This window comes from Protomyctophum bolini (assembly GCF_963924005.1).
Source record: "Protomyctophum bolini genome assembly, chromosome: 9".
NCBI lineage: Eukaryota > Metazoa > Chordata > Actinopteri > Myctophiformes > Myctophidae > Protomyctophum > Protomyctophum bolini.
In genome coordinates, this window is record NC_137870.1 from 29,036,388 (window position 1) to 29,050,764 (window position 14,377).

The 14,377-nt window shown below is 42.4% G+C and overlaps 1 protein-coding gene across 1 annotated transcript in view; it reads right to left on the minus strand.

The window, feature by feature from the left end:
* LOC308321135 (transcriptional coactivator YAP1-like) overlaps positions 1 to 10,680 on the minus strand; it is a 42,434-nt gene extending 31,754 nt beyond the window's left edge. Inside the window, 2 exon segments of the mRNA XM_080771953.1 lie at positions 8,168 to 8,400; positions 9,922 to 10,680. Of these exon segments, the coding sequence (XP_080628079.1) occupies positions 8,168 to 8,400; positions 9,922 to 10,131 (443 nt within the window). The 5' untranslated portion in view covers positions 10,132 to 10,680.
* Between the last annotated feature and the right edge of the window lie 3,697 nt (positions 10,681 to 14,377).

A 14,377-nucleotide genomic window follows, 5' to 3' on the forward strand; every position in this document is an offset into this window, starting at 1 on the left:
GGTTACAGACCCCTGTTATATGCGCTTGTTTTGGGATTCTTTTTAAAGACCTATTTACTTGTTTCTATGAGACATGGCAACGCCAACAGCGCAGCGAAAGGCATCCACGTCTTTCTCTTGTGAAATGCTGAGATTAGAAACGACCATAATTATTTCATTTCTCAACCTTAAAAAAAAAATAAAGACATCTCCATAATCCTTGGGAAGTGTGTGTAGCAAAAGTAGTCGGCATTGTCATGGTTGAAAGTATTCATGCAACACTGACGCTGTAAGCTGTGTGATGCTAACGCGCTAACACCGTTAGCATGGTCTGTGTTGGTCAAAGGAAAAAGGATAGATATGAAACTACTGGCCAAAGTGTCATACAAAACACAACACCTAAAATCGGAATGTGATGGTGACCTATTGAGCACAAACAGACAATCATGATTTGCTTGCTGGACCTATAATTAATTTATGTGCATTACATTTCCACCTCGCACATATAAATGAAAAGCAAGATGGATGCTAACGCGCTAACACCGTTAGCATGTTCTGTGTTGGTCGGAAAAAGGATAGATATGAAACTACTGGCCCAAATAAATGTCATAGAAAACACAACACCTAAAATCGGAATGTGATGGTGACATATTGAGCACAAACAGACAATCATGATTTGCTTGCTGGACCTATAATTAATTTATGTGCATTACATTTCAACCTCGCACATATAAATCAAGCCACAGTGCAGTCAGAGAGTAGTTCACAGGTCACACACAGGAGCAGTGAAAGGGGGAGGGGCCTTCGGATGGCAGTGTAGAGTAGGCACGACATTGAGGGGTAGAAACCATCCCGGTCGCGTGGTTGATCTAACGCGTGTGTCACTGTGAAGGACTGGCCCCATTAAGTGAACGTAGTTGGCGTAGTAGACGCCAACATGACGATTCTGACGTAGGCTGTTGAGGTTGAGCAAGAATAGCGTGTTTCAGAAAAGTAATATTTAAACAGTAAAGAAGACATTTTTGGCGAATGCAATGTAGTCTATGTCTTTTGTGGGAGTGTGCAGGTTTTATTTTGCATAGAGAGATGTGTGGTGGAAGTGTGGCTTGGTCGGAGATAGAGCACGAATGAACGGCCAGGTGCTCATGTACCCCTGTCTATTAGGGTAGCAGGATAGCAGGATGCTTTGGTGTACTGCTCCTCCTTGTGGATAGGGGGAGGGCTGTCTTACTGAGACAACATGTAGTCCAGGAAGTAAGTGAGCCCAGTGTCCATGACACTTGGAAATACTAAAATACATACATAAAAAACCCCAGGAAAGTGTGTCTCCCAAACATCATTAAAATAAGATATGGTTGCAAAAGGGGTGAAGTGGCCCTTTAGAATAGTTGCACACTTGTTCACAGTGACACTCTCTGCCGTGGTATTTTGCACATATGGAATACTGAGCCTTTTCCATTATGCATAGAGAATGTCTCAATCCAGTTTTTACTAAATTATATCAAAAAAGGAGCTGAGCTTTAGATCTGAAACTAAACAAAACCCACATTTTACAAAAAAATGTAAAAAAAAGAAAGCCACACATCTCTCTGGTGTAAATAGAGCCAAAGTGCAGGCAGCCACACAGCTGAGTTGTCAAATGTAAAAAATGGGATCTCTCCCTAGGCCACAGCGGCTCCACCAAGAAAATATATGGTGGGAAGATGGTTAAAGTCGGAGGCACCCAGATGAGGATAACCCCCTCCACTCCGACTGGACAGGGGTCCTGGAACGCCTCACTGCCTCTCTATCAGCAGGACATCATCAAGAGAGATTATTGGACCAACCTCTGTGACCCTGGGGTGAGTTTATGTTTCTACTTTGAAGGGGGTCCCCATATCAGCAAAGGAACCAAGTGTCAGTTCCCTTACAGTGTAGCACAGGATATTCAATCATGTTCCTTACATTTCTGCACCTACCTACACTACAGTACGTTTCTTTCTAAGACGAGCCATTGTGTCACATTTTTTTGAAAATATATTTGAAAATTAATGTTCAGTTAATGGAGTTTTTATAAAATTAATCAAAGAAATATGGGTCAATGTGTTTACAAAAATAAATACTGATGTTAGTGATGTATAAGCCATGTAATTCCATCCATGAATCAAATAAAGTAGCATAGCTTTCTCTGCATGTATCACAACTGCAGTGGGATTTGAATAAAACTGTCATTGACCAAGTGGTGCCGTGAGTTTTGAGTACTTTCGGGAACTCTAAACCCCACTCGAGAAACGTTCCTTCCTGAATGAAGAGAGATACTGCATCTCTGTGGAGATGCCCTCCGTTGACAGTGGGGGCATTGATGTCTGGAGCAGAGGTGTTACATCAGGGCTTTGGTAAACACTGGCCTGACTTTCTCACAGTCCCATTTGTGTACCGAGCTGACAGGGCCCAGTTCAACAGGAAGGGGGCTTGTCGGTGTGTGGTCAATAAACCCAAAAAACCTTTAACAAACTTTAGGGCAGGCCGAAGCTGGGAGACTGCGAGGCTACTCAGTTTGAGTAGCCTTAAATAGTGTCATGTAAAGCCACATTTGCATGTTTACCGGCTGACACTCGACACTGGATACTATGGGTAACAAACTACTAGCCTACAAACGCCTCATGTTAGATTGATGTGTTCTCAATACACAACCCAACTCCAGTTCACTGCACTAAACCATATCACACACAAATGTTACTGCAAATGGGGTGGCAAGCCTAGAAAGCTAGGCCATGTGGCAGACGACTTCAATTTAATCAGGTAGAGCAGGGGTGCCCATACTTTTTTGACTTGAGAGCTAGACGACCAGCACAACAATCTACCCACCAAAAAATTAATTATGCCATTGCTGAAAATAGTTTAAAAAAATGTACTTGAGGGGGCTTTGGATTAGCGGCGCTGGCATTACATATAAGACAAACACACACGCAAAGGATCATGGAAATCATGTTTTTTTTTTTATACAACTTTGTAAGGCTACTGATGGTTGTACGCAACAATTTGAAAACGAAGTATTGCATTGTGTGTTTGAGCTGACAGGCCCTTTTTGATGTCAATCAAGTCACCGTAATTCAAGTGGCAGATGCCACCTTTTGGGCATACCTGAGGTAGAGTCAACCTCATTGCATGGAACTCTTCAGGACGTGACCATTTCAAACTTGTGAATCCATCCATATAGATAGTTCACAAGACAAGAGGAGGATTTGAATGCAATGGGGGTACCTTTGTCACTACATGAGCTTAAATCAGCTCTGTTGTGCTATCATGTGCCAGAAACACACACACAGTCCACAGGCTCCCAGTAAATGCTTTGATAGCTAGTTTAGAGAATGTCTGCTGTACGTTGCTTCCTGAACATCTGTTGAATCACGCTAAAAGTCAAAGAGACCTCTTCTTAAGCACAGTAAAAAAATGTATGTGTGTGTGTGTGTGTGTGTGTGTGTGTGTGTGTGTGTGTGTGTGTGTGTGTGTGTGTGTAGTATTCATTGTAACCTGAGGCCATGTGAATTTAGCGTATAATTGCACAGAATAACAGGGTAAAGCATCATAAACCACAACCCAAGCCCCTGCAAAGAAGAGGAAGTAATCAATAAATGTCGTCACTTTGAATAAGATAAGATAAAGCTTTTATTGATCCCTGGAGGGAGTTTGCCATGAGAGTAGGGATTCATAGACAATACGAATACCCACTGAGCCATGTGTGCCTCCCTCAACTTCCACTCTACCTACAGTGCAAACAAAACTTAATCCTACAAGTCCTTTTAAAACTTGTGTAGAATAAGATGCCTGAAAAATGATACGTCTGCATTTATTCCACGCATTCACATTTGTCGGCAGACACAGAATATTTGCATGACGCATCAGTGCAACTATACCAAAAGAGGGTAAGTTAATTATCTGGTGGTCTCGCTGTCGCTTAGGAAAATTTAGTGTGACTAGTAATGTGAAACAGGCGACTATGGGAGAAAACAACATTGTGAAACACAAGACATTTCACATGAGACATTTTTATAGCCAAATAGAATCATTATCATCACATAAAAAAGGCCAAATGTGGGGAAGTACTAGTAAAGTGGCCTTCATCAAAAAGCTACACGTGGTCTTTAGGTCAGATAATGGCACCCCAGGTTCTGGTTGACTTCCCACGGGAAAAAAACTAATTTAGAGCTCCATTTAATAAGCCCCGGAAGCCCTGATTACCCCTCCTATACCACTTGGTTGAAATGATACCCAAGTTATACTTACACGGTGTCGCTCACCAAACAGAGCAGATCTACAAGCTGACGCGTCGCGCGCTTGTGGATCTGCCGTTTTCGGTGCGCAACAGAGTATAACTCAGGCCTTAAGGAAACCTTCATTAGTTTATGACCCCGGACCTGGAAGAGAGTAGCCCTGCCCCCCATCCTAGCACTGAGCAAGGTGACCCAACCTCCTGCCCCTGCTGCTATAAATCAAAGACCACAGCAAACTGCAGGAAGAAAAGAGGAGGAAAGGTCAACAGACTTTGTTGACATTCTACCCAATCTTCCCCTTAACCACATGAACCCTCGTGTCCCCATTTGAAGGGAGGGTGGGGGGTAGGGGGGGGGGGGGGCATTTGGCCAAAATCAGCCAGATCAGTGTGTGGCATTGTGAGTGTTTAGAGCTGTTAAGAGGTTTGATGTAGGCAAATGAAATGAGTTCGATTTGGTAAAAGATATTTGTTGACTGGAAAGGGGAGGGGGGCTAGTAGACCCTGGGATACTCCTGTCAATGAAGTATATAGGGTTGTTAAGTGGTCTACACCCCCCCCCCCCCCCAACCCAAAATATGGTTGCTAACAATATTGTATATTGATACCCATTAATTAAGACTTAACATGTAATAGCATCTGGAGCCATCATAACAAGAACAATCAAAAAAATATAAAATGCTTATGATTGATCAAGTCATAATGCTACTTACATTAGCATTGGGTTGCTAGCTGATGAACAGCAGTGGAGTGCGCGCCATCTTGAATTTTACACATTGTAATTAACATTTTGTAACATCCGGTCGCAGGTTTTGGCTTTTCAAAATAAGAGTAAAACAGGGGGAAATCCTGGCGTGAATTACAGCTAATTTATTCATTAATCCTGGCTGGTAGTGTGTTAAACTTCATCCCAGGCATTTATCTATTTTTGGACGGCTCACATGTGTCTCAACAGGCCTGTGGACTGAATAAAGATCACCTTTTCTCTGCAGGGACAAAGGGAGGGCCAGAGTCTAGCCCCCCAGCCCCCCTCCAATACACACTCCCCCCCCTCTCTCTTCCAGTCATCTCCACATGATTGCCATTAAACTCCCCTGACAAAAGAAAGGAACCACCACAGTGCCGTGGTTCCATTCATGCTCAAATGGATGTTGGGTTTAAAGGGAACCACGGTACGGAGCCGTGACTCACCGACCTGATTCAGAGCCAAACTGTAGGCATCAGATTCCTCCAAATGACTCACGGTGAACTCACAAACAAACAGAGAAGGGGCAAGACAAACGTAAAATCCCCACTGCACACAACTCTCTCTCTCACCCTGGCCGGGGGTTAATGGATGAGTGTGTGAAAGGACAACAGCGGTCACCTGGTTGAAATCGGACTCCTCCTGCTCTACTGGCTAGTGAAGCCCCACTCCCTCCCTCCACCACTTGTGCGCGCACACACACGCGCACAGCACACACACACAACACACACACGATCGACTCTTTAACGTTCACACACAAACTCCGCTTCCCTCCCTGCAACACGTCTGTGTCAGACAGCCGTGTGTTTATAAATAGGGGTGTGTCTTTTCCAGCAGTGTGGCCACTGAGGCCGCCTTTAATTTCAGATCAAGTGTCTGCACTTTGATCTGCCGGCGGTAGATGGAGAGAAATTATATTTTTTTCCCCTCCTTGGCTCACATTGGACACAAGCGAAGCCAGGCTCCAGGGACAAGCTGTGACACAGCGAGTCAAATGCAGGCCAATTCTGGGCCTTGGGTTAATCCACTCAGAGTAGCAAGTTACACAATAGTTATGGTACATTTAGGGACTCCTTTGTTTGTATGTGTACAAACACACTTGATGATGGATTATGGATGATTATGACATGATTATGGAATTGTGCAATGACACTAAGGTTGGACGGTTTGGGACATTTTAAAACCCCGGTTTACTATTGCCAAAATACCGTGTTTTTCGGTTTTACCGTCTAATTAATTTTAACGTGGCCATGCGTTCGCATTATTTCATTTTGTTAATCAGAGACTGCTATTACAGTCTATCGCCACAAGATGGCCCCTTTCGCTATTGTAATGTCTCGTCAGTCATGTTCGCCTGTCTTGTCCCTCTCTGCCTACCGTAGTGTATATAGTGTAGCCCTAGCCCCCAGGAACAGGCAAACAGCGTTGCTGGTTGCCTGCTCTGAGTTGATCTCAGTGATTATTTTACCCATTACATTAGTATCTTATGATGTGACGAGAAACGAGTCATGAACGCATCCATAAACAATGCGCGACGACGCGCTGTAAGCTTGTAGATCGGCTATTTTCTGCACGCGTCAGATTATTTCAGCATGATCAACTGAGTTTAGTTCATGCCTCACAGAGAGTGGGCCAGTTGCTGTTGCTGATAGGAATATTTTTGCAATGCTGAGCTGCAACGAATCTGTTCTGTGACTGTCTGTCCCAGCATAGCTCTGTGTCTGTGCCACAGCAACAAGTGATTTTGTGACTTGACGTAAACCATACAGCGCACCCACGCACACACACATAGTTTATTATTTAGCGCTTGTGTGTCACTTGGCTTCAGCGTTGCCTGTCATGGTGCACGCACGTTAGGGGGAGGCGGGCGGGGGAGAGCACGGCAAGTCTTACTTGTAACTGGCACAAGAATTTAGTCAGACACAGACGGACGGATGGATCATGCGATGCTGCCATTCTCCACTGCTTCCGTAAACAATAATCACGGCCACCCAACGCTCATGTCGGGTTAAACGGTTTGCCGGTTTTGACGGATAAACCCTTAATGAAATCATTAAACCGTATTAAACCGCGAAACCGAAATATCGCACAACCTTAAATGACACAAAAAAAAACGAAAGCGTCATAACGAAAATTATCTTCAAATAGTGAATACATGATGTTTTTGTTTGCATTCTACAAAAACAAGTTATGTCAGTCTGGTTCTGCCCACGATCCATTCGTTTCCAAACAACTGCAGTGATCGTCTGTGAGAACAGCCTTCTCTGTCAATCTCCTACCCCCAATCCCTTATTACAATTTCAGAGGAGCCTCCCCAAAACAGGCCAGATGTTCTCCAGATGTGAAACATTTAAACATCTGGCCCTCAAAGCTTTCTTTTTTATCCCAGTAAATTTGAGGGCTATCATGTTTGTTCAGACCCTGTCATTGGTCAGGATGATTTTTTGTTATCTCCCCCCCCCCCCCCCCCCCCCAGAAAGTGGACGATGGCTTGTATCTGACGATAACAGGAAAGGGGACTTTTGCGCTGAACTCACCTCTGTGCCAAAATGGCACATAATCACTCAATTTCAGAGAAAAGAACCCATTGAAGGAATACAGCAGCATAGAAGGGACCCTCAAAATAATCATATTTGATAAAGGGACCGCCCAGAGTCAGAGTATCGGTACAACTCGGTGGTACAACTCTAATAGAAATCAGACGCTCACACTGACCACTAAATGTTACCGATACAATGCAGTAAGGGTGTTTCTCCAGCATTTGCCTTTGGATCATTGATGTGGTAGAGATCCACTCCGACTCCGTAGCAGATGAGTTTTGCAGACCTGGCTGTCCTGTGCTGTCTGGGGCAGCTTTACAGTGGTCCATTGTTTCTACTGAAACCTGAGCTCAGGGAAAGGATCACCAACTAGAGCAGCGGCAGTACTCCTACAGAGGAGGTTCTCTTGTTTGCAGCGGCTCCCAAAAATCTAATAAAGTATCCCAAATGGCATCTTCTTAAAAAGGCACCGACACTGGTCCCAGTTGCACACTCAAGGAGATAATTTGCAAATCACGGTGAGCAAAAAAAAAAATCTGGGCAGGTTACAACGAATAGCTAGCTATCCTTGCAGCTGACGGAATGAATAGGGCAGCGTGCAGCGCTGACAGCAACACATACTTCCATAGCATACTTGCATAACCTACTTACTTGAGGAAGTATCTCTGGCCAGAGGCAGTCTTGGCCATCTCCCACCCCGGGGGTAGGGGCATGTCATCGGGAATCTCATAGGAGGACTGGCGGAGGTGCTGAGGGGAGGCACCTGCCGGGGGCATCAGCGCACCGCCAGGGGAGACGGCTCCCAGCTGAAGGGAGGCGGGGGATGAGTGTGCACGGACGTGGTGAGGGGCCATGGCCCCAGCGGTCCCTCCGTCTGTGCTAGCCTATGGGGAGAGGATGTGATTTACAAAATGACCACCAAAAAAGCCTTGAAATAATAATATCAATAATAATAAAGAAATGCGAACACTGATTTTTCAATGCAAGTTAATCTTAACAGATGATATAGAGCTAGAGTGGGGTTTGTGGACTCCCAGGGTTCTTGAAGGGGTTTCAGGGGATCCCCAGAAAAATGTGTTAATATATTGTAGAATCAAAAGCAGTTTAACCACTTCAAAATTGTACATTGGCCATTTGAAAATATCAGATTTACAGGCTCACAAAGTCACACTCGGTACATTGCGATGCAATTGTGAGCTATTCTTGAATCATTTTAACAACACAAATCCTGTGGGCGCAGAGCGGGGGGCTGGCATAAAGTATTTTCAGATGGGTGTCTGACTGTCTGTGGCCAAATACCCCCAAATAATTTGGGGGTCCTTGAGTTTGCGAATCCCTGATCTAGACTTTTATTTATGAGTCATTCTTTTTTTATTCATGTATGATGACAATGTTTTCATAAACTATGTAAATCTGTGCAGCTCTCAAAAAGGTCCTGTCCTTGGGGGCAGTGTGTGCGCATGCTCCGACACGTCTGTGCTACTCCAGAACTGCGCATGCGCCCTGGTTCCAAAACTTCCGAAAAATCACAGCAACAGTTGGACTTGGACAGATAAGAGCAGTCATCATACATGATGTTATAATCGCTCAATCTATATATAAACACTCTCTTCTGGACTGAACATCTGCATATAGGCCTACATCTAATAGTCACGTCACTGTCAAGTAACAGGCCCATTTTCAACGTCTCGTTTTAATAACAAATAAATAAAGGCCTATTAAACTAACTGTTCATTTAGGTAGTTTAAACATTGTTAACTTGGTTAATGAAACTAGCCTATTTTCAACTATTCACGGCTCACGGGTATTTTAAGTAGCAGAGAACCGTTTTTCGTGACATTATGTTTCATAGTGGGCTGTTATGGAAGCCCACCACAGCTCTGGTCCAATTTCCAAAGCTTTTAGAAGGACTTATCCGAACGCTATGGACCAGAGCTATGCACATATTTTTGATAATCTCCTCGATTTATGGATTTGTTCGTGGGGGGGTGGGGGTAAGGTAACACCGTTGTGTGTGAAAGATATAGGCATATAACATCTACAAATGAAGACGGTAGCCTACTATTACGAATGCACACACGTAATACTCGTCCTAGGACGGTGTCACAAGTTGAAAACAACACGCTGTCAATCGCGTTGTGTAGGCTAGAAGTGTGTTCTTTTCAGCAAGGTTCTCAAAGTGTGGTCCAGCCAGGGATCCCTCAGGGGCAGGTTAATGAGGTTATTTATTTTAAGGGGCACCAAATTGACCCATTCCATGACGACTGTACTAACTCTTTAAAAACATTTTGTAACACCCTCACAGAGTTATGGTTTGTCTTTGAAACAAACTGCTTAAATAAAAGTTTGAAGCAGTGCTTTATTAAAGCACCAGGCGAGACGATCAGGGGGATCATATTTCTTACTTGTCTGGAATGGGAGTTTGGTTCGGGGGGCTTGAAGAAGGAGTCCGGCAGCTTCCTCATCCTCATGGGGACGGAGGGGGGCAAGATGGTGTTTTTGGGGTTCATCACGGCGTTGAACAGCGCTTCCAAGTCGGTCTCCGAGTCTCCCCGGACGTGCACGATCTGGTGTCCCGCAGGGGGGTTGCTGCTGTGCTGCTGGCTCGGATCCATTATGTAGGCTATGTATGTCCCCCAAAAAGAAAAACTGCACAAAAAACAGAAAAACAATAACCTTCCCGACAAAAGGGGTGTCAAAAAGAAGACAGCGTTTTAAGCCGTTCCAAACTTTTTTGTTTACGTAGTAAGATAGAGGAAAGCCAGTTTTAATGGTTTTTCCGTGTCATTCTACAAGTTGACAGCGTCTTTTCCAACACCAACAAGTTGTGTTAGCTGTCGAAGTTTGCAGTAAAATAGAACTTTCCCCTGCCGTTTCTCGAGGGCATACTTGTATAATGTGTAACAAAGCGCATATCTACCACCACAGAGCAGACTGTAACCTTTTGGCGTAGTCAAAGCCGAACTGTAACAAAAAAAAGCGCAAATAAAGCCACGACAGAATGCTTAGAAATAAAACTCCCAGCTTGCGTTTTTGATGCCCGTTCAGTTCGGGCTATATTGCCTCATAAAATTACAATAAAAATAATAACTATTGATGGTGTGCAGTGCAAATCACTGCCCCCCTAAAAGTTTTCGAAAAGTTTCTTCTTTGACTCTCGGGTCTAAACTTTGTCTTTGGGCAGGACATCAAACTTTATGACTCATGCGATGTCTGCACCAGAGGCGGAGCCCGGCTTTAATTGGGACAAGGGCCGTTAAAGGTACAGTTCACCGATGCTATGCTTGCAACACAGAAGACAGTTTGGTGGAAGAATAGTGAAAGTAGCAATAATAATAATAATAATAATAATAATAATAACAATCTGTTACAAGTAAAAAGCTTGTATTACGACATTTTACAAAAGTATTGGCATCAAATTGTACTTAAAGTAGGCTACCAAAAGTAAAAGTAGTTGGCTAGCCTATTTCTGAATATATCCAAATGTATTAAAAAAAATATATGGCTTAATTGGTTAATGTATGTTTTGAAATAACATACATTAACCAAATAGCTCCGTTTGGAACCTCAATATCTAAAAGTGTAGCAGTGTAGATATTGAGGTTCCAAACAGAGCTAGGCCTAAATATAGGCCTACAAAGTAACTAACATACGTTTTCAATTTCAAGTAAATATAATGGAGCAAACAATATTTATTTTCCCTCTGAGATTAAGTGGAGTAGAAGTATTGAAAAAGTAAATACTCAACAAAGGATGTACTTGTCTTAAGTACAGTACTAAATGTACTAAAGTAGTAAATGTACATACTTTTCTTAACACCACTGTGCGGCAGTGATTCCTGTAGGCCTGTTGCTGTATGTATCAGTGGTTCTCAAACTTTTACATTTCAAGGGCCCCTATACCAGGTAACCAGGTACTGTAAGTGGCTCATGGGGGTAGAGTAGAGCGACCACAACTATTGGTTCCCAGTTCGACCCCGGGCTCCCCCAAAGTCCTCTGCCATCTGTGTATGAATGTGTGGGTGAATGTAATGCACAATCTACGTAAAGTGCTTTGGATAAAAGCGCTATATAAATGCATTTACGTAAGAGTCAATTTAGTTCTATTTGTACGCTCTCAGACACCTGAAAGGGGTTCATTTGGAACCTCCTCAAGGGACCCTGAGGTCCCTGGACCCTAGTTTGAGAACCACTGGCCTGTAGGCTATTTGACATATGAGTGTTTATTTGGGGCAACAACATTGAAGTTAAGAGATGAGCTGAATGAACACATGTACGCACCAATCAACATATGGCATAATGACGCAAAAATGATGTAATCAAATAATTTGAAATGTAAGTTTTTGCAATGAAGAGGTGCATATATGGATGTGTGTGTGTGTGTGTGTGTGTGTGTGTGTGTGTGTGTGTGTGTGTGTGTGTGTGTGTGTGTTGGCATTGTCTTTGATATATTTTTTTAAAGATTACCGGTATGTTTTTGGCTTTTCTGCCTTTATTGATAGTATCAAGTGAAGATGGACAGGAAAGTGGGAGAGATAAAAGGGGAGAGACATGCAGCAAAGGTCGTCATGAACGACTCGGGACTCGAACATGCGACACGCTGTCAGGCGCCTGGACCACTTGGCCAACGGACGCCCTGATATGGCTTTATAAACAAGGTTAAAAAGTGCTTCAGAGAAATACATCATCACCTTCCGGCCAATCAATTTTGGCCTCCTCACTTTTCTATAATCAGTCCAATTAAAGTCCTCACTTTTTATCTTCAATACGTACGTTATTAATAATAATAATATATACAATTTATATACTGTATGGCGCTTTTCTAGGTACCCAAAGTCGCTTTACAGAACAGAAATAAAAACAATTTTATTAGAAAACTAGTTAAAAGGTTAAAAGGTTAAAAACTAGAAATCAAAAGTGCTCAGTTGCTCAGCCAATCACATCATCGCTATGGAATGCTCAGCCAATCAAATCATCACTATGGGGTACACACGCACACACAAAACTGGGCAAAACATTCATCTGGATGGGCATATTCTTTTGACCAGTGACATGAACTTAATTCCATTATGCTCTCTCTTTTTTGTTTTCTTTATGCATGGATTATGCATGTCTACTGAATGTCTCATCCAATGCTATAAACTAAATCTAAACTAAACTAAATCATTTACTAGTACTTTTTTTCCCTTTTTTTTTCCTTGAGTATTTCCAAATTTTAATACTTTTACTTTCAGTGCAATCAGTAGGCGTTCCAGCATAACTATGAATCTAGATGATGTCCCTCACATACCCTCTATTGTACTTTTTACTCCACTACAATTATTTGAAAACTTTAGTTACTTGCTACTTTGTAGAATTGGATTATTATTACAAAACATAGCACATTAACCACTTCAGCCCTATTTAAACGTTGGCTATGTAAGCTTGTAGATCGGCTATTTTAAAAAGATTTTTATATTGAAAACTGCATAATGAGTACTTTCTACTTTTTCAAATTTGAATTCCAAACTTTTACTTGTCTACATTGCTGCCACTGGTCTCATCTTGGGGTGACATCCTCATGAACAAATCAGTGTTTTGATTTAAATAAATAATCCCACAACTCCTGAGGTTGTTGTCTCTCGTCATTATGCATATGCTGCCCCCCCCCCCTTTTTACAGTGCTGCTGAAATCCATGCAGTTCCCACAATTGTTATGCAAATGAGACCCCTGGTTCCATTGAGAAATATTTTTGTCAAGATCCACTCTTTGGATGTGGAGGCTCTGTTTCAACTCTTTTCCCATACATACATACATACATGGCTATATTATAGCCATGCAGGATGAATCATTATGAACCCCCTGTTAAATCGCTCCCAGACACAGTAAAGTTCCACTGTGAAATGCCTTTTGTAGTTTTTACATTTGTTTAACGACATATTATTATTATTATTATTAAATAGCAATAGCCCAATAGCCTTTTCCACGTACAACACTTAGCCTATTTGTATTAAAGGGCATTAGTTATTTGGACAGAAAACAAATAACCACAAAACACACTTACCCCTTTTCCACCGGTTCAGTTATTTTTGGTTCTTAAAACTCCAAAATTGCAACGTTAATTATGAGTTGAGTGTGCAAAACCATAGATTATTATCACCATGAAACTTCCCCAGTTGATTACTTACATGAAGATTATGATTTATTGTATTACAAATTTTGTTTAAATATGCAAATGAGGCATTACATAGGAAAAATAAATAAATATATAAAATATGAAAAAGCTATACTACTGTGGAAGGGTTATCACAATAATTTACTTATATTGATCCTATAAACAATTTAATATAGGTATAGTTTTGCCCACTCAATTCATGATTAACATTCCAATTTTGGAGCTCTAGCTCATGGACTAAGAACCAAAAATAACTGAACCGGTTCCCATTGGGAACCAACCGGTAGAAAAGGGGTCACTGTGCAATGCTTTGATTTGAAAAGTTGTCAAAACACTGAAAACAGTGGTTTGCGTCAGAGCCATAGGTCAAAGCATGGACAAGGAACTTTAGGATGTTTAAAATATTCTTCTTTTTGAGTAGTGCAGCCACTCCATTGTGTATGCTATATGTGTCCCTGCCTGTGTCTGTCTGAGCACGGAAACTGCCTGCCTGTATGTGTCCGAGCACGGAAATAGTGTTATATCGTCTGTTGACTCCAAGTGTCACTGTTGCACAACCTAACACACACGCACGCACGCACACACACACACACACACACACACACACACACACACACACACACACACACACACACACACACACACACACACACACAAGGGAATTGCTTTGTTTTGAATGCAACAAGGGTGTCATCCTGATTCCTTGA